The sequence below is a fragment of the Chaetura pelagica genome, unplaced genomic scaffold, assembly GCF_000747805.2.
Source record: "Chaetura pelagica isolate M959 unplaced genomic scaffold, ChaPel_1.0 scaffold386, whole genome shotgun sequence".
In the NCBI taxonomy this organism is placed as follows: Eukaryota; Metazoa; Chordata; class Aves; order Apodiformes; family Apodidae; genus Chaetura; species Chaetura pelagica.
This window is the reverse complement of record NW_009953703.1, coordinates 3,488,964-3,514,933: the sequence shown is the minus strand read 5'-3', so window position 1 is coordinate 3,514,933 and position 25,970 is coordinate 3,488,964. Positions and strand designations below refer to the sequence as shown.

The window sequence follows — 25,970 nt, the reverse complement described above, 5'->3', positions numbered from 1 at the left end:
GGGGTCGGAGGGAGCGTGTGACGCCCCTTCCTCGGCCCCGTCCCGCGCACGGCTCTGTTAGCGGGATTGCGGGAGGCTCTTTGCCTCCCTCAGGCACACCCGGCCTGCCCAGGGACGGGGGATGTGGGCGAAGGGGGGATTCGGCTTTCCCCGGGGCGAGCTGGCAGGTGGCGGGCTCGAGGTTGCTGCTTCTCCCTGCTGGGTCTCTGCTCTCCCTCTCCCCCTGACATCTCCCCTGTTAGTTCTACGTGCCAGCGCGAAACGGGTCCTCATTCTTCCTCCTGTCTGATCCCCGGGGCTTGAGTCATGTTTCTTTCTCCTCAGGCTTCCAGTTTTCTGAGTGTATTAAGGAGTTTTACTTGTTTCCTTCCCTTTCCTGCCTTTCCCCAAAGGTCCCTGTCGGCAGGCAGGAAAAAGAAGACCCCCCCTTCGCTCGCAAGCACGTTTCTGAACGCGGTGATTTTGCAGATTTCTAGCATGCCTGGAAGGCTGAGCTTTCAGATACAGGAGTGACATGCAGTTGTGAAGGCTGCTGTGCTTGTTATCTGTCTGTGGCTGTTGGTCCTGTGACAAAGCGTGGTATGTTTAGATCTTGCACCAGACAAGATTAGACGGATAGAATGTGAAATGGATATGACTTGTAATTCTTAGCCAATATTGCATGTGTAGAGGTTGCTCTATGTGTGGTAACCCTTAAAGAGGCCTTGGCAGCTTGATATTAAGTTTTTCTTCTGGTGTTGTTGGAAAAGCTTAAGGAGGGCAATGTCAATTCCACTTGCCAGCTTCCATTCTGCTTACTAGAAACGAGTGTGTTTCTGACTTTGTGTGGTCACAGATCTTCGTGCCCAGCTGGGTTGTAGTCATGCTGGGATGAAGTGAGAATGAACCTGAGAAGTATGTTGTTAGATACTCTGCTAGCTTTGGTAAAGACTCCAAAGCATGCAATAAATTAGTATTCTGTGTCTATTGCTATCTGTTTAAAATAGCAAATTTTAAGTAACTACTGAGTAGGAAACTTTCAGTCGTTCCTTAGGTACCAGAATCCAGCTGTGTCATGGCAGTTTGACTGTTGTGTACTGCCAGCTTCCTGAAACATCTCTATCTGGGAGGCTAAATTCTCCCTTTTCTTGGTACTAATATTAGTGTGATTTCTGTTCAAACTTTGGTCTTGTATAACTTTTTATTTAGCTAGGAATGGTGAGCTCTACTTGCAGTACTTGGTACTGACATGAAAAACTTGGTTTCAGTTTCTTTTTTTTGTCTTGTGCTTTACTATAGCCTACAGGCTATACAGGAAACTTTCCTTCAGTAAAGATTATAAGGCTGTAGTGAATATAATTGTCATGTTGTATAAGGCTTACCTTCTCATCTCCTCTGAAGATTCTTGCTTTTCCTCCCTTACTGTGATACCCTTGAAAGCTGAGAAGAGGTCAGAGTTGTATTAATGTTACTTTAACGTACATTTTCAGAATTATAATATGTCCATCAATTTACTTTCAGCTCTTTTCTGTCTGGAATTAAAGCAGTGTCTCTGTTCATCTTACCTTGAAAGTAATCGAATATGAAATGAGAATCACCTGATGACAGTACATGTTACAGGAAAGGGGGTGGTTTGTGTCCCAGAACTTGTATTATTGGAGCAGCCAGTATAACTGGAAAAACTAAAAGTGTTCAGTGTGCAAGCCTTATCTTGGTATGTTATCTTTCAAATTGTGTTTAAAATAATCTTGAGTAAATACAAGGAATAATTTCAAGTTGACTTGCACCACGGTTTGTGATTGAACTGCTGTTCTGGGTCTCTTGTTATGTTGTACTTTTTTTGGGGGTGTCTTCCTCTTAGGACAGCTAGAGGCAATACTTCTGTTTTGCAAGAATCTAGCAGTGCTACTCATAATGTTCTCTTCCCTAATGTCAATGCCATACAAGTTATTTCTCATTTTGTGAACTTCACATGACTTTTCCTTTTAGGGTAGAACTTTGACTATGCAAAAAGTTATCTGCACAAAGAAACATTTAGTGCTATAGAAATAAGGTTCCAATGGTGGAGTTATACAGCCTGTCCTGAGAAGTCAAATGCACATTCAGGACAGTAGAACTGGATGGGCTCCTGAGCCTGTTGCCTTTTGAGTCATTACCTAGGAGAGAATATGTTATAACCTACATAGTGAGACCATTTCTTATCTTTTTTGTGTTATCAGTTATGGTGGTGACTCAGCTTACATGATCTAGGGCACTAGCATTTTAAAAACAAAATAGTGTTGTGACAGGAAAAGTTACTTTTTTATGTTTCTTTTTGCAGAAGATCTTCATGTAACTGGCTGGAAAATGTTTCTGCAAGATGGCAACTCTAACACTGCTAAATGGTAAATGAAAAAGACTGCTATTTGTTGAAAATTATAATGATATTGAGAAATGCCTTTTAAATTACTATTCCTTCAAATGTCAAATTTCAACTGGAATATTAAATATGCTTTTCACATGGTATAACTTCTGTATCCTAATAATGGAAATGAAAAGCAAACATACACTGAAGTTTCTGTTATATTTAATAGGGCAGAATATTGTATTTACTTTTAAACCATCATTTCAATTTCAGCCTTTTATGTCTTCTGGTGGCTTAAAACTGTCATAACTCTATGCACTTGACTCATTTAATGTTTTGCAAGAGTGAAGTCGTGCTCTTCTAGAGAAGTGTCTTGTAGAGTTCTCATTTTAGGCGTCAGATGTTATATTAATATATGCTACATTTTCATCCTTATCCTGAAATGGATAATAAGCATTCAATAGTGTTCTGTGTAATCAGCTCCAGTCAGCCCACAGCAGATCTTAGGTGCTGACAGAGGGTAAGGTACATACCTTGCATAATAACCAAATTTAGGTGCAAGTTCTGCACCTGGTTACTTTAGTATAATTAGTATGGATTAAGTAGGGGCTGAAAGTGAGCAACTGAATTTTATCTTTCTCTTAGTGTTGCTGTTGATATGCCCAAACCAGAGCTTAGCAAGGTTTCACATGAATAAGAAAAGAAAAAAAAAATCCCAGCACTTCCAGGCAATAAAACTTATGCCTTTATTATTCTGGGTTGTCAGTTCCAGGTTTGTTGTGCCTTCTTTTGGAGCACCATATACTTGCCAACATCTGAATTTGCAAATATTTGCAGGTTAGATGGGCTTCTCATTAGTGTAGTATAACACTTTTACTCACGTCCCCTATGTATAATGTTTCTTTTCTTATATTACAATTTGAAAGTGGGTGTTGCTGAATGTCTTTATAGTATCGGAATTTAAAATAAAAATGTAGGTTTTTTACATTTTTTTATGCAGTAATAATACTTGTTCAAATTGTGGGAAGATCATAGAATTGGAAGGGACCTTAAAGATCATCTAGTTCCACCCCCCCTGCCATGGGCAGGGTTACCTTCCACTAGTCCAGGTTGCTCAGAGCCCCACACAGTCTTTCTCTGCATAGTGTAAACATTTAGAACTGAGCGTCACCAGCTTCTTCCTTCTCACGTGAGCCTCTTGTATTTGATTAATAAGGAAGGTATTACATTTATTGAAATATCCAAACCAGTAAACAGTGCTGTTTTCTTGCACTTCAGTGCTGTTCTGCTAGTATTTTTGATGTGTACTGGTTCTGAAGGTTCTATATCTGCATGTCTCTAACATTTAAAACTTGAGCTGTGACTGACACTTGTTGATCTTGCAATTAGAGAAAATGTTTTGCAAATATAAGTGGTTAATATACATACGTATGCAAATTTTCAAACTTTGACTTTTTTTTCTTCTTAGGAGACTGTCTTCACTTTGACATGATGTGTGAAGTTTGTTAGCATTTTTTTCTTTGTTTTTACAGTTACCAGTGGAAGGTAGGTATGTTTGCTCTGTGTTCGTTTTTGTCAGAGCATGTTGTTGTCAATGTACAGAAGCCAAATACAAAGAAATGTGTGGAATTGGGTTTCTTACAAGTTCACACATCCATCCTAGTGCTTTGTCAATTACTAGGATAATGTGTCTGTCTCTGATGTCTCAAAATACTTGCTATCTGTCCTTGCATTCTGGGTCATGTTTTACAGGCTTTAATTCTGCCCTAAAGCTTAATGTATAAGTTTCAGTAAGGCTCTGTTTTTCTGCTGAATATGCAATACTAAAATGTTTATCTGCTTTGTAACTTTTTTAGTCAGATACTAGCTTGAAGGTACATCTTGCTACATGATGAAGACTTTGTAGTCGTCCTTCCTTGTTAAGCTTCTTTCCGTGTTAGGGAAGAACCAAGCAAAGGGCTATATTAGGCACACAGAAATGTTAAACAGACACTTTAAAGTCAGATGAAGATGTAGTAGCAGCTATTACTGAAACATATAAAAAACTTTAAGACGTAAGCATGGGCTCTTTAATTAGAATTTTAAAATCTGCTTATAGGTAGAAAAGAAACAGTGTATCATGTACTTATCATCTGAATAACTTCATATGCAACCTCTTTTCAAAGAAGTACTGGATACTCCAGCATCCTTTATTTCCTCCTGCTAAGGGATCTTAAAGCAAGGGATTTGTACAAGCCTAATGTAGACAAGTTGTGTAGGACATCAAGGAGCTACACAGTGTGCACCTGCTCTGTGCTTCGAAGCAGTTTGTGGTGAGAACGGAAGAGCTAGGGATGTGAGCCTGTGGAGTGGAGATGTCAAATTGATCAGGTTACTGCCGTTCCTTCCTGTCTCCAGCTACCTCTTCCCCTCCTCTTCCCCTCCTACCTGCAGAATGTCACTGGTGAAAGGCTGGAGTGGTTCCCATTTCTAGTGCACCTTACCACTGTTCATGTGGCATACTGTAGCCTGACAAGGAATGAGATGTCTTCCTTCTAGCTCCTTTGGAACTCTTTTTATGCTCAGCTTCCATTTCTGATGTATATTATGCAAACCCATAAGCATTTTCTAGTCTGTATGTAAGGTAATATGATGGCTGTAAGCTATTAGTCACAACAAAATAAAGCCAAAGTTTGTGGAGCATAATACATATCTGTTAGACCAATTAATAAAAACTGAAAATACCCTTATAAGCTTTCAAGCACAAAACCCTTTCTGTTGCTTACTCAGGTTTAAGATACTATTTATTCTCTATTCGAGAAAGAAATGTTTTCTCCTTTATTCTGCATCAAACAAAAGCTGCTGTTCCTTGCTGAGTCTTTAACAATTTTCCCCCTCCTTACTTAAAGACTTCTGCTTTCTCTGTCAATCCCATCTTTTTATCAGAAAAGCAGAATACTTATCCAGTACTAATGCCCACACATGGAATATATCACCATAAATCTAGTGGTATAATTATACTTCAGGAGCTTTGCCTGTTGATTTTTCTTTGCAAAGAAGTCCTTTGAAAAACGGATGAAAGAGTGGCAAGGTTTGAACATGGCAGAGGCTTCATTGCAAAGGGGAAGCATGAGTCAAAGGTGTGAAACAGTGTAGTGATCTCAAGTGCCCTTGTGCCTATTCATGCATTTAAATGATTAATCTGAGGAATAGGCTAGTCTGGAAAAAAGAAACCATGTAGCTTCCTGACTGAAGATACTGTGACACTGTCTCCTTTGTAAATAATTTGTAAATAATTAAAAGACAGTAAGTGTTTGTATGTTGATATGTGTGGAAAAAAACAGTGTCATTTACATTCGCGGAACTGCATTAGCAAAGCAGATCACCTCTATTTGCTGCAAGTTAATATTTGATCCATAAAGGTGAATTGGATTTCAGTTCCTTAAGGAGTTCTCTCAAAGATTTTGAGTATTTGAGTTTGTTATAATAAATAGCAAGAGTTGTTATGTAATCTGTACCAAATTAACTCATAATTTCTTCTTAAAATACATCTATAAAAAGTTAATAGGAATCAGAATCAGTATGTGTATCTTACTGAGGTTCATTAGAAAACATTTAAAAGACTCTAGTATGAGTAGGTTGATGAACGAGACATCAGTCTCTTGTCACTTGTATTTGAAGCTTTTTAATAATACAATTTAAAGTTTTTCTAAATTTAAGTCTAAATGGGCAGTTGTACAAATAGGAATCAACTTCTAGTAGCATAAGAAGATGTAAGAGTGCATGTAAGTCTGGTATACTCATGATCAGCACTTGTTTGGAGTAGGCCCAGTCAATCTTGTAATTTTTTTGGAGTTAAAACATGAGCAATGTTTTTAAAAGCTCATTTGCTTTTTTTTTTTTTTTAAAGTACTTTAGTGGTGTCTTAACATTACTTTAGTGTTAATACTTGCTTTCAGTGCAAGCTGTGCAAAGTCAAGCCCTCTAAAGTCACAATGTACCACTTACTTGGCCAACCTGAACAATATCAGTTCTGTTTCCTTCTGTTTACTCTGTGCATTGAATAAAGCAGAAGTACTCTGCCTGCTGAAGGAGAAGAAAGAAGCTTGATCATGATCTGTTTATGCACTGCTGCAGTGTTCATCTCCTGCATAAATGTTAATGTTTTAACTGCAAATAGTCTTCTTCCTAATACCAATTTTTGCAGCTCAAGCTGTATCTTCAGAAAGAATTTTCTGTTGAGTGGTCAACTCTTAAGCAGCTGGCTATAAGCATTTAAACCCAGCTGTGCTTTTCTGATAATTTACCAGAATTGCTTAAGTTGAGATCTTTCTATTGCTACCTTGAACAGAGACTTCTCAAAGTTGTGAGGTGTGTACATGAAAAAGAAAATAGGTTTGTTTGTGTCAAAATCTGAACTTCTCTTTATTGTAATTTCTGGGAAATCTGCATGACTTTTGTACTAGATTACAAGCTTAAAAGCTAGTTTACTGCTGTAGTTTTGATTTCTTAGAATATGAAGTGTTCTTAATTAATTGTTCCTATACTGAGGCACAGTCAAAATAATTCTGAATGTTTTGGGTTTTTTAATAGGTAAAGCTTTCTCTTGCATATATTTGTATGCTTACTCTTATTTTGATAGGCATGTACCAATTCTAGTGAAAACCTCTATTTCATAAACTGCCAAATAGATGTATAAATCTCCTGGGTTCAAGCACTTGTGTAATTTATTTTTTTAAGTTTTCAGTGAAATATTCCTTAGGTTTGTTGTGGGGTTGGTGTTTCTGTTGTTGTTGTTGTTGTTTTTTTCTTGAATTACTTTGAAGTCTTATCATTTACCCAAATGTGTTGCTATTCTTCGGAAATATTTGTTAAATGCTTAAGTTTAAACATGTTTACAACTACCTGTATTAAAATTATATTCAACACAACATTAAAATAACTCCTGTTGTCAGAGTATCTCAATTTACCAAAACTTAATGGTTTCAAATTTTGCAGAATTTGTAGCACAGAAATTCCAGAAGGGCATTGTGTATGTTGTCTGCTTTTGCTTACTTCAGTGGTAGAACAGTTGATAAATTCCTGAAAAGTTTAATGTATTCAAATTGCACCTAATGTCTCTCACAATCTCATGCCAATCTGTGAAAGATCCACTTTTTAGCAAATATAAGCATGTTTCATGGCATATTTGGTCCATTTCATACAGAGTAAACTCTTGACCCCCTGTTGTTGTTGTTGTTGTTCGTTTGGTTTGGTTTTTTGTCACAATTTATAATCTTTTGGATTTTGTTTCTTTATCAATCTTGAATAGGTTACAAATGGTGTGGGTTTTTGTCATGAATCGAATGAGCTCCCAGAGCAGTTCATCCACTCAGCGTAGGCGAATGGCTCTAGGAATTGTCATTCTTCTCCTTGTTGATGTGATATGGGTTGCCTCTTCAGAACTCACTTCTGTAAGTATTGTTCCATGCACCTTAAATGGAAAAGAAAAGCTTATTTGAGAGAGAGACAGCAGAAATGTGGTCACTCAAACACTCGGTGAGCACAGTTCAGTCACCTTTCCAGTGATGGTGTCCTTTATGTTGGTGAACTAACTAGGATCCACTAAAAGTTATTAATAAGCACAACGTGGTGACTGTTGATTTCAAGTTGATGACTTTAAAATTAAACAAGAGAAGCTCATAACTATGTAATTAGGGAGTTCACTTTGTTTATTGCCATATTGATAAAAATAATGCTTGAATGTTTCCTGAGAAGCAGTAAATGAGCCATACCATTGCAGGCTAGGTGGTATGGTAGCTTATAGTCCAGAACGAGGACCAAAGGACTCGAGTCATGGAGTTAAGCCCTGTAATTGCAGACAGGTTTGTCATAATCAGTTCATACATTCACCATCTTGAGACTGATCGGTATTTACTTGATGTTAAGTTTTTAGGACTTAAAATAGAGTTTTTAGGAATGGAAATTGCGTTTTTAAAAAATTCTTGTCAAATTCAGATTTCTGAATTATCATTAAGTTGCTATTTTCCAAATCAGTTTTGAAACTAAGCATATAAAATGTGCTTAACGTGCTATTATAGGCATATAATTTTTTCCAGTGAGCTGGTAAAATTACTATTGAGACTGAAATGTTAAAAGTAATATTCTCTCATTTGTGATTACTATGCTGCTGCTTATAAAAACAGTCTTTCATTCAGAAAATATTTGTATGTGAGTGTATTTTCAGTCCTCTGTGAGTCCAGTGGCCTATCAGTGTGTGGCTTGGCTAGACACAAGTATAAGTAGCTTTTCGCTGGTGACATTGTATCTTAGAAAATGGCTTGGTGCCTTCTTGTTGCCACTTAAGAGAGCTTGGAAGAGGGTACCCCCAGAATAGGTAGTGGCCGCTTCTGTGTTTAGTCCCACATGCCAATACTCAGCATTGTTATTCTGGGAACCAGGCTGTTCTGGACTATGTAAACCTGTTCATTAATTTTGTGAATTCTCACTTAATTGGTAATTTTGGATACTGCAATTATTTTCTTTCCACAGTATGTTTTTACAAAGTACAACAAACCTTTTTTCAGTACATTTGCAAAAACATCCATGTTTGTTCTATACCTCTTGGGATTTATTGTTTGGAAACCGTGGAGGCAACAGTGTACTCGTGGGTTTCGTGGAAGACATGCAGCTTTTGTGAGTATTTTAATTTTATAAATGTTTTGGTCATTGTTGAAGTTTGTACAGAAGAAACTTAAAATAGAAACTAGAGAATGGCAGAGTTTACATATTTGTGAAATAATGTTTTCAGAAATGAAGTTATAAACTCAGTCATGGAGTAGGAAGGCATGGCAATCATAATTGTATTCTTGTGAGAGGAAGAAAAGAAAGGAAAAAGCAATGTGAAATATGTCAGGAATCAGAAATGCTCTGCTGGGCCAGACCATTGGCCTGCCTAGCTTGGTATTTTATCTTGGACAGTTGCAGTGGATAATTATTTTAAAGAAGAGCTGGTGAGCATCACCACTCTTGGTTTTTGGTTCTCTTTTACTTGCCAGCATCTGGAATCAATTAAATCAGTATTTTAAATTTGTGTTTGATTTTTATTATTGACTCTTTTTGTTTCTGGCAGAACTATGAACTATTCACTAAGAGACTTTTAAAGTCATGTTTAGGAAAGGTGATAGGTTTATGTTCTTGTCATTGACAATATTTTATTTTTATAGCTTTTTTGCATGACTGACTTTTTATTGCCCATTCTAGAACTGGGCATAGTTTGTGCTGGAGTCTAGAATTATTGCCATATTACAGAAACATGTACTTTTTTCCCAAGGACATTAGAGATGCCAGGAAGAGTGCTTGTTTTGTGCCAGTGTTTCAGAATGCTGAACAGCAGGACTCAGGAAGCAGTAAGGCATTTGGCCTGATATTAATAATGCATTAAAATAACAGAACATGGAAACCAAGAACATGCTGTTAATAAACATACCTTTATAGAAAATAGCTTGAAAGGAATTAACTCGAGTTCTTCTGGACATATTAGACGTGACTGATAGTGACAGTTGTAACATAACTTAAATAACTTAAGTGTTACATGACATTAAGCCAAATTATTTTTATTTTTTTAAAAATTAAAACATCACAAAACAAAAAACCCTAAATGTTTTGTTTTTAAACCCTGTGTTAAATCTATAGAACATTTGGACTTGGCTGATATCTTGAAATGATTTTTAGTAGATTGGCCTTTACTAGCGAATGTTTGTGCGTAGTATGGTTCATGTTAGACTAGATGCTGTGCAGGGTCTTCATAAGATAATCAGGAAATAAACAAAACCTACAGATTCTTTACTGGCAGTAATGACAAATAAGGATGATGAGAGCACTAAAGGATAATTAGTTGTACAGAGCAATTATACTGATCAAATTTATTAATCTGAGCAGATGAGTAGAATAAAGGGCTGTTGCCTTGTGACAACGGTAGTGATTACATTGACCAGCTGAATCTCAGGCAGTGCAATGGCAAGGAGAGGTACTATGAACTCATAGGAACCCATCAGCAATGGGTGAGAGTGCTCAATCTGTCACCTTTGTGGCACTTACAGCACTGCTATTGGAATCTTGTTGTTTTGTTCTTTAAAATCCTATGAAAAGTAACTTAAAAAAATAACTTGTAGGAGAGAGCCATTAGTTTTTGTTAACATATTCTGAAAGAACAGGGCAGAGACAGGACTGAAGTGTGCAGTAAGAAGATACTCCCACCTTCCCCAAGGAGTTTAGTTAAATGGTCAACTGTATAATTTTTAAAAGTGCCTTTAAAATGTCTTGTGTCTATTAATCTGGAACAAAGTCTATACATTTATAGATTTTTATGTCCATAATGATTGCATGGGTAAACACACCTTACTTTTAAGTCCTCTTCCATATTAGGGCTTTGCTTTATTACTTACCAGAATGGTAGAACAGCAAGCTGCAGGTCAGGGAACAGGACTAGTAATACTTATTAAGATGCAGAAAGGAAGAGGAAAAAATTATAATTGACCTCATCCTAATTTAAGCCCTGTTAAAAGTACGGCCGAGTTCCAGGTTTTTTATACAAAGGAACTTTGCCTCAATAAAATGAAGGAACAAGAGGCTTGTTGTTAATACATGCACAATAATTTAGTGAAGCGTGTCTCGCTAAGACTGAACTCTACAGGTTTTGGCATTCCAACAGCCTGGTCCTGCATTGATACCTGGGTTGTTGTTTAGTGAGGCTCTCCCAAGAGGTACAAGGAATTACTGAAATTATTTACTAGAATTGTAACCCCTCTTGTTTATTGGGGAAAAGGGCTGGAGGGAGAGTGGGAATTGTGATAGAATTATAAAAATGCTTTAAAAATCTTAGTATAAGAAACCTCAGTTATTGGCAACTCTGCCTTGGTAGATTGTTACATTTAAGGTTATTCTGTAATTAGTTTGCAGATGCTGAAGGTTATTTTGCTGCTTGTACAACAGACAACACTGTAAACAGTTCTCTGGTGAGTGCCTTGATTTGTGAAGGTCAATGCTTTATAGTAACATGACACCATTATCCTGACTTAATGTTTGAAAAATATGGCAGTTTTAAATGTAATAGTTTTTGGCTAAGGGGATTGGTAACTTAGATGTTACTAATAAGTGCTGCAAACAATAACTGCTTATTATGAGAAATACAGGTTCTCAGCTTAATAGAACACTTGAATATTTCTGTAGTAGTTTGATAAGAAATGTTTGCTGTGCAGAGGAAACCTTTACATATTCAGCTCAGTAGCTGCCACAGCAGAATGTGGAGAGCTAGTGATAAAGCCAAACAGTTTTCAAGACTAAAATACACCAACAGAATAATTGAGTTCATGAGTGTCTTGTACACTGTTATCCTGCATTGCATTTTGGAAGAGAAGTGGACTGCTTTCTTCCTTCCAGTGGACAGTGACTACTGTTAACTGAATTCAATGTCAGTATTGTTACTCTCCTGATAAGCTGCATTGCCAGATGGCATTTCTGTGGTGATTTTCATCATCCATAAGTGATTGCTTGTCGTGCCCATGTTGATCACAGATTGCTGCTTAATCTGCATACCTAAATCAGAGGCCACATGCAGGAATGTATCCAAAACACAAAACTTTTAAAGTTTGCACCATCCCTGGAATAGACATGGGGTATTTTGTATTGAATAAGGAGTTGAAGAGGTATTTTTAGAAGTATTTTTTAATTTTATTCTTTGTGATTTTTTTTTTTCCCCCCACTTTATCTACACTTAAGAATAAAGTCTTAGTCTGTTCAATTCATTTAGATCATCTGATTCTAGAAGCAGAGTTCATTGTCAACCTTGGACAATTTTGCCTCAGCTTAAATATTGACAAAAATTCTGGTCCTAAAAAAGGAGCCTGATGAAAATACAGCAACCAGATCTTTCATTATTTTGTTCTTATATTTAATTTAAGCAAGCAGCTTAAAAATTGTCTTGTCAGAAGTATTTTAAGTAATTAAAACTGCTGCTAAGTGCCTTTCAGAAATTATTTTGACTTCCAGTTTTAGTTCATGAGCTTTTAGAGTCATGGGAGAAAAATTAGTATGTATTCATTTATATATATGTATTCTCTGTTTTATGTTTAGCATTGGTCAGAAAGCTTTAGATCTAATGAAATGACAGTGATTTTTGTGAGTTATATTTTAGTTTTAAATCAGTAGGTTTGAGTTTTCTAGGGATGAGTTTTCTGTTCATGAGGATGTATATAAAAGTGCACAGTTATTTTTTAATATTGCATCTTACCTATATGTTTAACATAAACCATAAATTATGTATGGACATTTTTTACAAGCATATCCACTGTGTGCAAAATAACTTTGTTAAATTTGATTCTCTTAATATTCACTAAGTTTTTCTTTAATTTTCTAATTTGCTACATTAATTCTACTGCTTATATTTTAAATATCCTGCTTAACTATATTTTTACTTATACCGATTTGTTTCAGAGTGAACCTTTATATGTTCCTGTAAAGTTTCATGATTTGCCAACTGAAAAAAATGGCAGTAATAATAGTGATGCAGAGAAAAGTGAGTAAAGACTTTCGGAATGCTGAAGTGCTAGTTCCTTGGTGAATGAATTACTTACCTCTTTGTTGGTATAACTGCTGTAATGTTTCAGGACTTCCCCCCCCTCCTTTTTTCTTTTTCTTCCTTAAATCTCTTATTGCATGAATTGCAGTCTTTTATATATTTACTTTCAGATAGAGAAAACATAGGCCTATTGTTCAGTTTACCTTTCTTGGTCACTACAGATCCAGCCTATGTTTATCTCAAGGGACCAACTGGGTTCAGTACTTGTGATTCTTTCCTTCTGGGCTTGTATGACCAGCAGCAGTGAGTCAGCCTCTGGAAAAACAAGCTATTGTCCTTTTTAGAGCAGGAGCAAAGCAGTCAAAGTAAGAACTTTAACAGTCTATGTGCTCTCTGATTTTATTTAAGCCTCACTATCTTGTGATAGTAGCTGAAACTGGCCTGACTGTTCCAGACAATTACAGAAAAGTTGTCTGTCAGAGAATCCAGTTATCTGATCCTCAGCAAGAGTCCCTGCTTTTAAAAGGGAAAGTATCTGTTAATTTCTAGATCGCACACGTGCAGAACCACTTCAGAAGGCTCTGCTGTCCTGTGATAATGTGTACCAATCACCTCAGGGTTGTTTGAGCTGTAGCTTTTCTCTTTACTTTTTTAGGAAATTAGGTATTGTTTCATGTTGCATTAGGCTAATATTTATATGTACTGTGTAATGTTTTCTTCACACAGGAAACTAATTATGCTTATAATACCTACAGAAATAAGATCCTGGTTTGAAAGATTATTTAGAGGGTGGATTTCAAATAAGCAAATGACTTTATAATCTTTGATAAGCTTTGAGGTCTGTTGGATACTGAGCCTCTGAATGAAACACTGTCCTTGCAGTTAGATATAGATAGTTGTGTGCAATTTTTGGCTGTTTGGCTATTAGAAAATGAAAGAAAATCTTATATGTGATATTTATTAATGCAGAGTAATTCCTACCTAAGAATTTGTGGTTACTTTATGAGGACTTTTTTGACAGAGAGGAAGAATAGTGCTTTTCAATAAGGTTTTGTGGATGAACAACTGTACTGATTGAAACCAATAATTGTGCTTTGTCTTAGTGACCTATCAAATAGCAAAACACTAGTTTAATAATACAAATAATGGCATGTCTTCTGTTTGGATCAAAACCTATCATTGGTGAAGTATTATAATCAATGCCGCATTAGAACATCATCGCTTAATTTGCACGTTGTGTTGGCTTGAAAAGTTTAATGATAATATGTAGCATTTTTTTCCCTTTTTTTTTCTTTTCCTCTTTTCTTAAGCTCTCAAAAAGCCTCGTGTAAGGTTCAGTAATATTATGGAGATCCGACAGCTCCCATCGAGCCACGCCTTGGAAGCAAAGTTGTCTCGTATGTCATACCCAACGATTAAGGAGCAGGAATCACTATTAAAAACTGTAGGAAAACTCACTGCAACTCAAGTAGCAAAAATTAGCTTTTTCTTTTGCTTTGTGGTATGTGTTCCATTCTTTCAGAAAACTTAAGTATAGATGCAATTAAAACTTGTATAATAAAAGTATTAAGATTACTTGTATTCTTTATTCATTATTTGATGAATATACTGTAAAAAGTAAAACCTTCATGTGCTGGACAAGAAAGTGCAAATTCTTGAAAGGGTAATAAACGGAGATCCTGGGTGTGTTGTTAACTGTAAGGTTAGTTGTAATATACACCATGTTTTTATGCCATGTTTTCTAATGTTGGGTATGTTTGGTACAGCAAAACCTGGGATTGTATGTACACAGGCTATTAACAGCTGCAGTGAGACTGCATAGAATGGGTAAATACCAGTATGGCTTCTTTCTGGGCCATCACAGAAAGAGCATCATCTTATTCCTCACTGTGGCATTGTGCCCTCCAGTAGTATGAAGAGAAGATAGTTAATTGTCTTTCAGCTCCCTGGAAGGCTGCAAGATTTACTTAAAAGATGTGTTGGTTACTGGTGCTTCTGCACCGTTTCTCAGTTCTAGAGGGAGACAGTTAATGGTGGCAGGATTTTGGAGATGGTGAAAAATGTAGAGGGCAGATCAGTAATAGCTGTTCAAGAAGTAACTGTTTAAGTTCTGAAGTAGGTTATTTTAGAATTAAACACATAGTTGAATCTGGTTGGTTTGGGCCAGTTCTGATTTTGCCTTTGTCTTTTAACATAACTGCCACTTTAATTGAAGTTACTAATCTATTTGAGGTAAAAGTCTTCTTCTAATTTTGGTTTTGGACAAATAGTTGGGTTTTTTTGTTTGTGGGGTTTTTTTTCTTAAACTAGGATTTAATTGTACTGATAAACTTAAAACTCTGCTCTTGCTATCCATATGACCACAAAATTATTTTTCTTTTCCCCCAGTGGTTCTTGGCAAATTTCTCTTACCAAGAAGCTCTGTCAGATACCCAGGTTGCCATAGTTAATATCTTGTCTTCAACCTCTGGTAAGTTTATTTACACTAGCAGATGTGCATTATATGGATACTTATCACACAATAATAATTTTGGTTACAATGGCCTTTTGTAATGACTTACCTGTCGTTTTAGGGGAAACCATAAGGCTTAAAGCAATTGAATGTGTGCATTTAAAAATTTCTATTACATAATTGCAGGGGTTTAAGCTATCTTCATGTTTCCCCTACTTTTTTGCTTTTCAAGTTTGTGTGTGTGTGTGTACTTCTGTAGTAATGTCTCTGTAGTAAAGAGCTATCTTAGCAGTATAATAGATTTGAAGGAAAGGTGGTAAAACTACTCTGCATGGTATCTATTTTGATAAGAAAAGTTTTCTTGACAATGATTGCTTTTTTAAAAAATGGTTTTGGGGTAGATAACTTAAACCACCTAAATATTATGCATATATCACTGGCTTACTTAGGAAAGGCTCTAATATGAACTTTAAAGTATTTGAATTATGTGCCAGTCAGTGTTTTGGGGGTTTTTAATTTTGTTGTTTAATAAAATTAGTTTTAAAAGCACAGTGATTGGTTTTTATTCCACTGACTTTTCAGGCTTCTTGCTGTTTATTTTTAGTATGTTTGGCCTTTCTCAAAGTTGAGCATGTACTTGCTCACTTGAGGACTTGCATCACAAGGTGCTAGTTTCGATTAAAATTATGGATGTTGAGATCAAGTGGTTAAAACAATTGTGAAATATAGAGAAGCAAATGTCTGTGCAGTCTTCTGAACAAACTAGTAGCAGAACTTCATTGTATAAACTCCTAATTTCTCTTGCAGGGCTTTTTACTTTAATCTTAGCTGCAGTCTTTCCCAGTAACAGTGGAGATAGGTTTACCCTGTCCAAATTACTAGCTGTCATTTTAAGGTAAGATCATGGGGTGTAACACTTATTCAAAAACTCTGATACAGTGAGAAGATAACTGTATCTGTAGTATCTATGATAGTATTTTATATGCTTTAGTTTATAATAAGGTCTCTTTAAATACTTCATATCATAAACAACTACTGAATCTCATGCTCCTACAGGAAATCAGATTAATCAAGTTTCTGTTGGAATTATGTGAACTTACTTTCTTGTTCTTTAACGATGTTTTTTGTGGTTTTGTGTAGATGGGGAAAAAGGAAGAGGCTTGGCATTCATTGTTGTCATCTTGTTTCATTGAATGCACAGTGTGTTGTTCAGAGAGGTTAGAAGTGGGTTTTGTTGGATTTTAACTTAGGATCAGGCCTTAGCAATAGAAAACTCCTTTTGGCTTTTTCAGAAGTGGGTTTTGGTGAACTAAAAATACCTAAAGATAGTAGTCTATTTTGATACTGTTCTCTCCTTTTATTTTTCCTTCATAAAAATGTATTGTGTCTAAGTAGCGTTTTGCATTTCTTCTTTTTTGCTAGCATTGGTGGTGTGGTACTTGTTAACCTTTCTGGATCAGAGAAATCTACTGGAAAAGATACAATAGGTATTTCCCCCTTTTTTTCTTTTAATCCCAGAATGTGCAGTGATAGGTACAATATTTTAACAGCGCTCTGCAAGTCATATAGCAAGCTGTGTGTTTCTTACTTTTGTAACATTTCATAATCTGGCTTTTTAGTTTCGTTTTCTGAAACCAGACATTGATGATGATTCCCCTCCTCCCCTCTGTGATTATAGCTTAATTGGGAAAGTATTTATATTTTCAAGCTTTCAGTTTTAACACAACAACAAAGAACCAGCCCCGTGGCTTTTCATTCACCCCCCATGTCCACACACTCATACTGTGGAGAGTGCAAAGGCCAACTAGAAGCTCGTGGGTCGAAACAAAGGGCAAAGAGGGTTCTTCACCGATCAAGGTCATGGGCAAAACTGACTCATCTTGGGGAAAAAGAATTACAAATTAATTTAACACTAATCAAATGCACACAAGACATAGACAACACAAAGGGCAGTGCTTACATACCTTGCTCCCACCCCTCCCTTCTTCCTGGGTCCAAATCACTTTGTTCCAAATTTCTCTGCCTCCTTCCCCCGAGCGGCACAGGGGGACAGGGGATGGTGTTTAGTCAGTTCACAGTCTGGTGGTTCCTACCACTCGTTGTCAGGAAGGATTCCTTACAGTCCTCGCCTGTTTCTGTGCGGGGTCCCTCCCATGGGAGAGAGTCCTTCACAAATCTCTCCAGAGTTCTTGCCACGAGGTCGGGAGCAAACTGCTTCAGCGTAGGCTTCCCACAGAGTCACGGGCTGCTTCAGGAACAGTCACTTCCCTTGGAGCAGGGTCCTCCATGGCTGCAGTTCAAGTCCATGGGCTGCAAATCCACGTTCGTCCCTCCTGGCACTTTCAGGGGACATTCTACCGTGATTGCCTGCCATCTCAAGGGAACTTAAACTCAGGCACCTTCTTCCCCTTCTTCTTTACCAGCCTCAGGATCTCTACCCTGGCACTGCTTTCACTTCTCCAGCACAGCTCTTTTCTCTGGCTTGCTTTCTGCTCAGCTCTTACAGCAGTTCGTTCATATGTTAATTATGGAGGCACATCCATTGTCTGTCTAATGGCTCCTTGACTTCCTGGTTTTGGAGCTGGGGGAGCTTTTTCAGCTTCTTACCTGAGCCACCCCACGGACCTCTCCCCCACTATGAAAAAACCCCACCAAACCAGCACACTGCATTTTTCCTTACTTTTCATATAGTAATGGTTTTGGTAATAAATTACTTATCCCTGACAGTTTTACAATAGATGTATGTTTAGGATAGTTGATCCTAGTGTGCATAACATGTTTGGCATGACTTAAGTTGATGTTTTTTCATCTTTACAGGTTCCCTTTGGTCTCTTGTAGGAGCAATGCTGTATGCTGTGTACATAGTAATGATAAAAAGGAAAGTAGATAGAGAAGATAAACTTGACATACCAATGTTCTTTGGTAAGGCTAATTATTGAAAGTTTTGATTCAGTCTGTGATTAAATTGTTTGCTTTCAGGCACTGAACTGTGTATGAGTGGTAAAAGGGCTTAGGAAAGCCAAGGAAGTAGAGAAAGTCTATTGTTCCCTTGGTTATGAGTACTTTAGAGACTGGTTATGTGAATTTACAGTCTTAACAATGAGAGATAACATTACCTGTAGGGATGCAGATGGTTCCTTTGGACTCAATGGAATTTTTAATTATTATTTTTTTAACCTGTAAATATCTGGTGTAATTGTTTGTGACTTTCAGGTAAAGGCTCTTCTTTCTTTCCTTTGAAAGAGTTACAGTATTGCTTTGTTGCTGCTTTTATGTATGCATGTTGTCAAAACAGCAGTTCAGCTGAGATTTTAGTAATGGATAATTACTAAAGGATAATGAAGGATATTGGTGATTTACTTCATACTGTTTTTATATTTAGGTTTCGTAGGGCTGTTTAATCTGTTGCTGCTGTGGCCAGGGTTTTTCCTGCTTCACTATACGGGGTTTGAAGCATTTGAGTTTCCCAATAAACTGATATGGATGTGCATTGTCATTAATGGCCTTATCGGAACAGTTCTGTCAGAGTTCCTCTGGCTGTGGTATGTACTGCATGCTTTGTATTTCACTTTTACTCACAATAAATAAAATTCTGGATGGCTTTGAAGTAAGAGGCTGTCTCAGTAGTGGGCATTACTGCTGCAAATTAGGTAGATATCCCCTTGTATGTATTTTCTTCATATGGTAGAAGAGGCTATTTCTTAGAGTATTTACAAACAAGCCTCTCTATGACTGATAACTTTTGACTTGGTCAGTGATAAAACAGGAATTGCAGGGTTTTTTTATGTTGGATGTTATGCTCTTCACTTGGCTCAAGCTAGTCATGTTTTATTGAGAGCCTTAGATTTATATTGACATGCCAAAGATGGCAAGAGCTCACATGTTATCTTGGATCTGCCCTACAGTTATTTGAGGTTCTCTTTTGTTTTTTTAAATGTCATTCAGTAAATCTGTTATTTGTAAACTAAGGATGAGTTGCAAAGGTATTTGGAAAAAAGGGCTGGTTTTCTGCGGCTGTTCATGAGTAGTGCGACATGCATATCGTTTTGTTACTCTGTTATTTAAATAAATTGTAATGGCTTTTTGTGACTCGTGAATGTAGAGAAGTCTAACAGCCTTGTTCTCGCTTAGGATGAGACCACTTGTAGAATACAGTGAAGTCTCACTGAGACTGCATATAATGACTTCAAGGCTGCATTTTAGAATGAGATTTAAAAAACACAGACTGTTTAATTTAAGAATTTGTCTGTTTCTAAGAAAACATTTCTCTTTTTGGGTAGGGTTTCTAGGCATCAGTAACATTTCTTTTTTAATTAACCAGACTGGGGCAAACAGATTTTATTCCTATGAGCTGATATTAAACTATTTTAAGATGGAAACAAAATGCAGCTTTTTCTAGGTGAAATCAGTATATGTGAAGTAGTGAATTTTCCATCATAACAGAAGGTTTGTATGGGAATTAATCCTCACTCCAGAAGACATCGGTGAAATGCAGATATCTCAATTGTTTGTTATTAAAACAAACAATAACTAACAGTTAAGCTTGATCAAATGTCTTCTGCACTTTGTTGTCTTTTAACTTCTCAATAAGACCTCTTTGTTCTTATTATAAATAATAGTAATAATAATTATTTTTTAAATTATTTTTAGGGGCTGCTTTCTTACCTCATCACTGATAGGCACACTGGCACTAAGCCTTACGATACCTCTGTCCATAATAGCTGACATGTGCATGCAAAAGGTAATGTACTAGTAAGTTTTGAGCATTATTAACACAATTTCTTTGAATTAAATGGTATTGTTATTTTTAGCAACGTATGCAACAAACAGCATTTTAGTTCTCTGACTTGTCAATAATTTTTTGAATTGCATTATCATGAATATTCTCTTGATATTGACAGTTACAGTAATTTTGCCCTTGCAAACATGTACTTGCACACTTAAATATACCTGATTAAGATGCAGCTTGTATGAAAAGTACCCAAGTCATCAGCCATGCCTGGCCAAATGCTTTACCTTGAAACAAGCACTTTTCATAATTAAAGAACAACTGCAAGTACAGCACACATTAAATTAATATCTTTACAGGTATAGAATTATTACAGACTGCCTATCTTGAAAAATACTCAATTAGTGACAAAACCAAAAATCTATAGGTTTACCACAGAGGAATGCAGCAGCTACAGGTCTCAACTGCATTTTATTGGATCCATGTGGATATTAGGCTTCCATTTAGGTGTTCTTTGAGTTAGTCTAGTTCCACTGGTTTTGAGGTAATAGCAGTGGCAAAACCCTGCATGTAAAGAAAGGAAGGAATCTGATAATAGTCTAGAATAGAAACTATATGAAGTTAGTTATTTTACTCTTCAAACTGTATAGATACTTTTCATGCTAATAGAGTAGAATTCTCAGTTTTAAATATTTCATTATGTATGAACTTCCACTCTTTGACTATTTTAATTTAATATTTAATCAGCTGCAAGGAATATAAAATTCTTAATTTCATGTGAATAATTATGATTTAGCATACACTGCAAGCATGCAGATAATGGGTGCTTTGTGTTTTTGTTTTTTCCTTTAAATGTAGGTCACACAACTCCTTCCTGAAGACAGGATCATGCTTTTTATTTTGGATTTAAATAATCCCTACTGTTTACATTTTAAACAGGTGGTTTAACTTTGAAATTAACTTATTGAAATAGCTTTCATCTAGGTTTTATAATGCATCTGTTGTTAAAGCAAGCTTAATTTTTCAGTTTGTTAATGCCCTTTGGTTTTGGCAGGGCAGATCCAAATAGTTCATTATGTCTATGATTTTTTACACCTCTCAGGGTAGACACAGGTATATTTCTCACTGGGCTAAAGTGTGAGCATTCCTATCCCATGCTTATGTGCACTTTGACCCCTGTTGACACCTGTGTTTCACTGATGTTAAGTGTGTATATGTATGTGTTACTGAGATGCTGCAAGAGTTTCCAGAAAGCAAGGAGTAAAACTATGTGTCAGGTAATGTATTTTTCTGGGCTGCAAATTGTGAATTAGTCAGCATTTGAGCACCTTGGCCTAAAAGCAGTTTGTTACTGGAATACAAGGAATTCTTTGCTGAGATGATAAATCTTTATGTGAATTAGGAAGCAGTTTAGTCATGTAATAGTTCAGCTGAAAATTTTTATCAATAAAAATGGGCAAAATTGACTAAACTTATAACTAAATATAGAACACTACCTCTGAAATTTTGAATAGACTGGTGGTCTTGCTCTGCCAGCTGCTGCTTGTTTACACTGCTGTGTTCTTTTGACTCTTGTAGCAAATGCAGCTATGCTAAATTTGTAAGTTCTGTGCAAGTAGAAATGAGAAAGTGTGAGAAGAGAAAAATTTGGGCTATGCCTGGAACATAGCTTAAATTCAGTATTCTGTAATTAGTGGCTTCCCTGAAGAAAGTGGTGTTAGTGCATTATCTGTGAAAGTTCAATTTATGAGTTGTTTTCAGTCACAACATTTGAATTTTTTTCTTCTGAGGCTTGTATTTGTTTGTACAAGACTGACTTACATACAAGAAATTAGTCAATCTTGCACTTAATGTTTCTCACCAAAAAGAAGCTTTACAGCTCATTGTTGTTACAAGTGTAAATTCTAGCGAGAACCTTTTGACTTCTGAAGTTTTCTGACAGCATTTTGTTTTCATTTAATGTCAATGTGAATTTTGGAAAATAAAGCAGAAAAATAAAAGGATAAAAATAGGAAAGTCAAATTGGCAAATAAAAGGAGAGTCAGAATCAGAATAAATACTTGTGTAATGAGCATGTGATGTACAGTATGCTTCACATCAATATTAGCTGAGTATTCCAACATTGAAAGTGCAGCAAAACCTTGGAGTGATTCTGACAATAATGAAGAATTCATCTGTAAGATAGCTGTTTCTTGCTGTTAATGTATCTGTGATATTCACTTGGGACATACATTTTAACAGGAAAGTAAATAACTAATGATAACTATTAAGGAAATGAGGAAAAAATATACATAGATTTATCTCCCAAAGATTCACTTCAGTGAGGTGGAATTAGGTTTTAATGTGAGCTAAAACTGGTATATATTTGTGCTTCTACATATTTATATACATATATGTGTGCAAATACACTTCTAGAGATGTGTGTGTGTGTATATATATATATATATATATATATATAGTTACATATACTGACATAGTAAGAGCTTGGGGTTGCTTAGCTTTCCAGTTAGTACTTCTGGCCAGCCTTGTCTACCCACCACATTTCAGTTGTCTTAAAAGGAACCTATGGAAAAATGCCACTGACATGGCTAATAATGAAAAGATTAAACTATGAGTACACACAGTCTTCATATGACTGTTAAATGGCAAGTGTACAGTATGTATAATTACTAACTTTCTGGGTCTGTATGATTCTGTAATCTGGCATAAATCTGAATCTGGAGAAATTGCAACAAAATTGTTAACAACTATTTAAATATTCGTTTTGGTAACCTTGGCATTTTTTAATTTCTGTTAAAAATCAATAAGGATAACATAGGGTTTTAAAAACAGTGGTGTATTCAATTTTTGAGAGCATCAGTGCTAGGTATCAAAACTACCTTTTTCCTCCAGTCTTCAACTTTGGAAATTTTCCCCACAAGAGGGAGCCGTGCTTATGTCTCATTGATCTGTGAGCTTGAACGGTGTTTTGAGACTCTAGCATCCTTGATTTCTCTAACTTTCTGTAATTTTAAGTTTTAAACAGTCTCAGATTATCACTTTTGAGTGTAGTAGTAGATAGATACAAATATCAGTAAAGTTTAGTTTAAATTGGGCAAATAATGTGCTCTGCTGTTTTTAAATGAAATACAGTCTTTCTGTGTGCTTTGATTTTGGCAGCTACCACTCAGTGATGGCATATTCATAGACGAATAAAGATGTGCACACATCTTTCAGGTGAGATCAGGCATGGTTCTGCTGATGTATTTCAGAGGGTCCAGTCTCATTTCCACAGCGTCCAGTGACAGGACAAGGGGCAATGAGCACAAGCTGGAGCACAGGAGGTTCAAGCTAATCATAAGGAAAAACATGTTTACCATGCGAGTAACACAGCACTGGGACAGGCTGCCCAGAGAGGGTGTGGTGTCTCCTCTGGAGACATTCCAAATACGTCTGGATGTGTTCCTAGGTGATCTGCTCTAGCAGGGTGCTGGACTAGGTGATCTGCAGAGGTCCCTTCCAACCCCAACCATTCTGTGATTCCGTGACTTCATCTCAAAGTTACAGTAATAATTGGACAGTATATCAGTTTATTTTTTTTTCCATTTGAGTGAATTATGCTTGTGTTTTAATTCCAGGTGCAGTTTTCCTGGTTATTTTTTGCAGGGGCAGTCCCTGTATTTTTTTCCTTTTTCATTGCAACTCTCTTATGTCATTACAACAACTGGGATCCAGTGATGGTGGGAATCAGAAGAATTTTTGCCTTTATTTGTAGAAAACATCGCATTCAGAGGTAGGACAGCCACCAAATATAGTCCTATCTCTTCTTTAACCTTTTCAATATCCTTTACACTTTTATATATCACAGTACTAATGCTCTATGTATTTTAATGTAATTGTATATTCAGGTGTACTAATTTCTCAATAGTGGTAGTTGCCAAGCTGTTTATTAACCAATGTCATGCTCAGAAAATGGAAAGATGTGAAGTCTGTTTACCTTTTAAAATAAGTTTTCTAGTACCTGTCACAGTCTTCTGTTTTTTTCCCTTTATGTCTCCATAATAGTTGTTTTATCCAGAACATGCAGCGAAAACTGTGCAAAGCTGAGTATAATTTATGGAATTAAAGGGTCTTTGTGTATTTTTAATGGCTGCAGTTCAAACCACTAGCTTACTTAGTACTCGTGTTGGCTTCATACAACTGATGTAGTATAACTTCAAATAACTAACGTTTTTCTTTTTAAGAATGCCAGAAGAAAGTGAGCAGTGTGAAAGTCTCATTCCTATGCACAGTGTTTCACAAGATGGAGACAGTTGTTCATAGATAAAAGGTATGCTTAATAAACTTCAAGCAACACAGAGAAAGGTGAGGATTTGTTGCATTTCTAAAGAGTTTTGAAGGTTATCTTCAAAATTATTGTTTGTTGCCAAGCATTGTTCTCACCTTGCTACAGTTTGTGATCAATGGTTTTGAAATGTAAAGTAGTTTTTTTACTTAAAGAGTATTACAACATTCATTAAAAAAAAAAAAAAGGACATGAGTCAATGATGCAGAAGAGGCATAAAACTTCTTCGTATGCATGATGTGTGTGGAAGAGATAGGAAGTAATTATTTAGCTCTTGTTAATGCTGTCAAGGTCTGAGTTTGGGCTACTGCAGTTCATGACAAACTGTTTAAGGAAGTTCAGAGGACATGACCAGAATTTATCACTATGGGTCTAGAAAATGGGAAGAAGTCCCTGTGGTTGACAAGAATTAAGTTGTTAAATTGCAATAAGTATTAGGGAAAATATTTCTGATTATAAAGATAGGGAAGCTGGAGTAGAATAGCTACGGAGTTTGCAAAATACTCCTGTCTAAGAGGAGGTTACACAAACTCTTAACAGGAACTTCACATGGTTTGTAGATACTGTCCTGGAGCAGAAAGATAGACATATTTTAGAACTCTCTTAGGCCTGTGCTTCAGGGCTCTAGTTTTCAAGTAACCAGAATTACATGATGAGAAGTATAGTTTTGTTTTTCCAATGTTGCTTAAATCTAATAAGGAAATTAAAAATATTGTAATCAGAACAGACATTGTGATGTCTTAAAATTAAAACACACAGGTTATTTCCTTTATTAATAAGATGGAAACAAATACATATGGTGACTCCTTTTCTGTAATCTTTAATTGTGTAGTCAAGATTATTTTTTTTTTCTTCTTAGTTATAAAATGGAATGATGCCCAGCGAAGAGACAATCTTCTGGAAAAGTCCCTAAGGAATCGTGTTTCAGTGCCTATTCTGAATTTGTAGTAAAATTAAGAAGTTTCAGTTCTTTTGAAACTCTAAACTCTTTCTTGCTTTCATCTGGTTTTATAAATGAACAAATTTGCTACATGCCTATCACCATAGGGAGTCTTATTCCATATGAACAACCAGCCTGCCTTATAACACTGAGCTGATGAAGTTACTTGACAAAATCAAGAAAACAAATGCTGTTAAGTGATTTCTTTCTTTTTTTTTTAAATCACAATTTTGTTAAATGCTGGACAATATTTTTTAAAAAATACTTTCAAATGAGTTATGTAAATAAGCTTGCAGATCATCAAGTCTTATAGGCTTTCAGATGAAAAGGTAAATAGATATGTTACCTGTAGTAGGTACAAATTAACTTTTTTATGTTGTATAAACTATTTGCATATTAATAGAAGAAAATAGAAAAATAATTTATTAAGTGAATTCTTGTAATTATTGAGGCAGGATCTTTTTACAGTCCTGGAACACTACATATATATTGTTTTATCCCATTTTGAGAAACCTTGTAATGGCAATGGGTGCCGATGTTTAAAAATTTTGTTACGTAACAATCTGGACTGTTTAAAATTTTAGTGACTGGTAAAATATTCCTAATTGCAGTACATTTGGGTGTATATTCTCAAAATCTGTGGTGGTTTTAATGAGACTGATTCT

At 36.1% G+C, this 25,970-nt stretch overlaps 1 protein-coding gene across 1 annotated transcript; it reads left to right on the top strand.

Moving 5' to 3' along the window:
• The first annotated feature begins 2,299 nt into the window (after positions 1-2,299).
• SLC35F5 (solute carrier family 35, member F5) lies at positions 2,300-25,892 on the top strand. The gene is made up of 16 exons (XM_010000383.1): positions 2,300-2,363; positions 3,792-3,868; positions 7,614-7,755; positions 8,834-8,977; positions 11,236-11,298; positions 12,776-12,857; positions 14,171-14,361; positions 15,249-15,330; positions 16,120-16,207; positions 16,735-16,799; positions 18,130-18,234; positions 18,695-18,854; positions 19,963-20,053; positions 23,659-23,813; positions 24,265-24,350; positions 25,225-25,892. The coding sequence occupies exons 3-15, from the start codon at positions 7,621-7,623 to the stop codon at positions 24,341-24,343; spliced, it is 1,440 nt and encodes a 479-aa protein (XP_009998685.1). The 5' UTR covers positions 2,300-2,363; positions 3,792-3,868; positions 7,614-7,620; the 3' UTR covers positions 24,344-24,350; positions 25,225-25,892.
• Positions 25,893-25,970: the final 78 nt, after the last annotated feature.

Bases quoted from the DNA above. Each gene is read 5' to 3' on its own strand.
- SLC35F5 (XM_010000383.1), top strand. From the start codon at position 7,621: ATGGTGTGGGTTTTTGTCATGAATCGAATGAGCTCCCAGAGCAGTTCA. The intron at 7,756-8,833 runs GTAAGTATTGTT...TTCTTTCCACAG, and splicing joins CCTCTTCAGAACTCACTTCT to TATGTTTTTACAAAGTACAA. The intron at 16,208-16,734 runs GTAAGATCATGG...CTTTTTTGCTAG, and splicing joins TTACTAGCTGTCATTTTAAG to CATTGGTGGTGTGGTACTTG.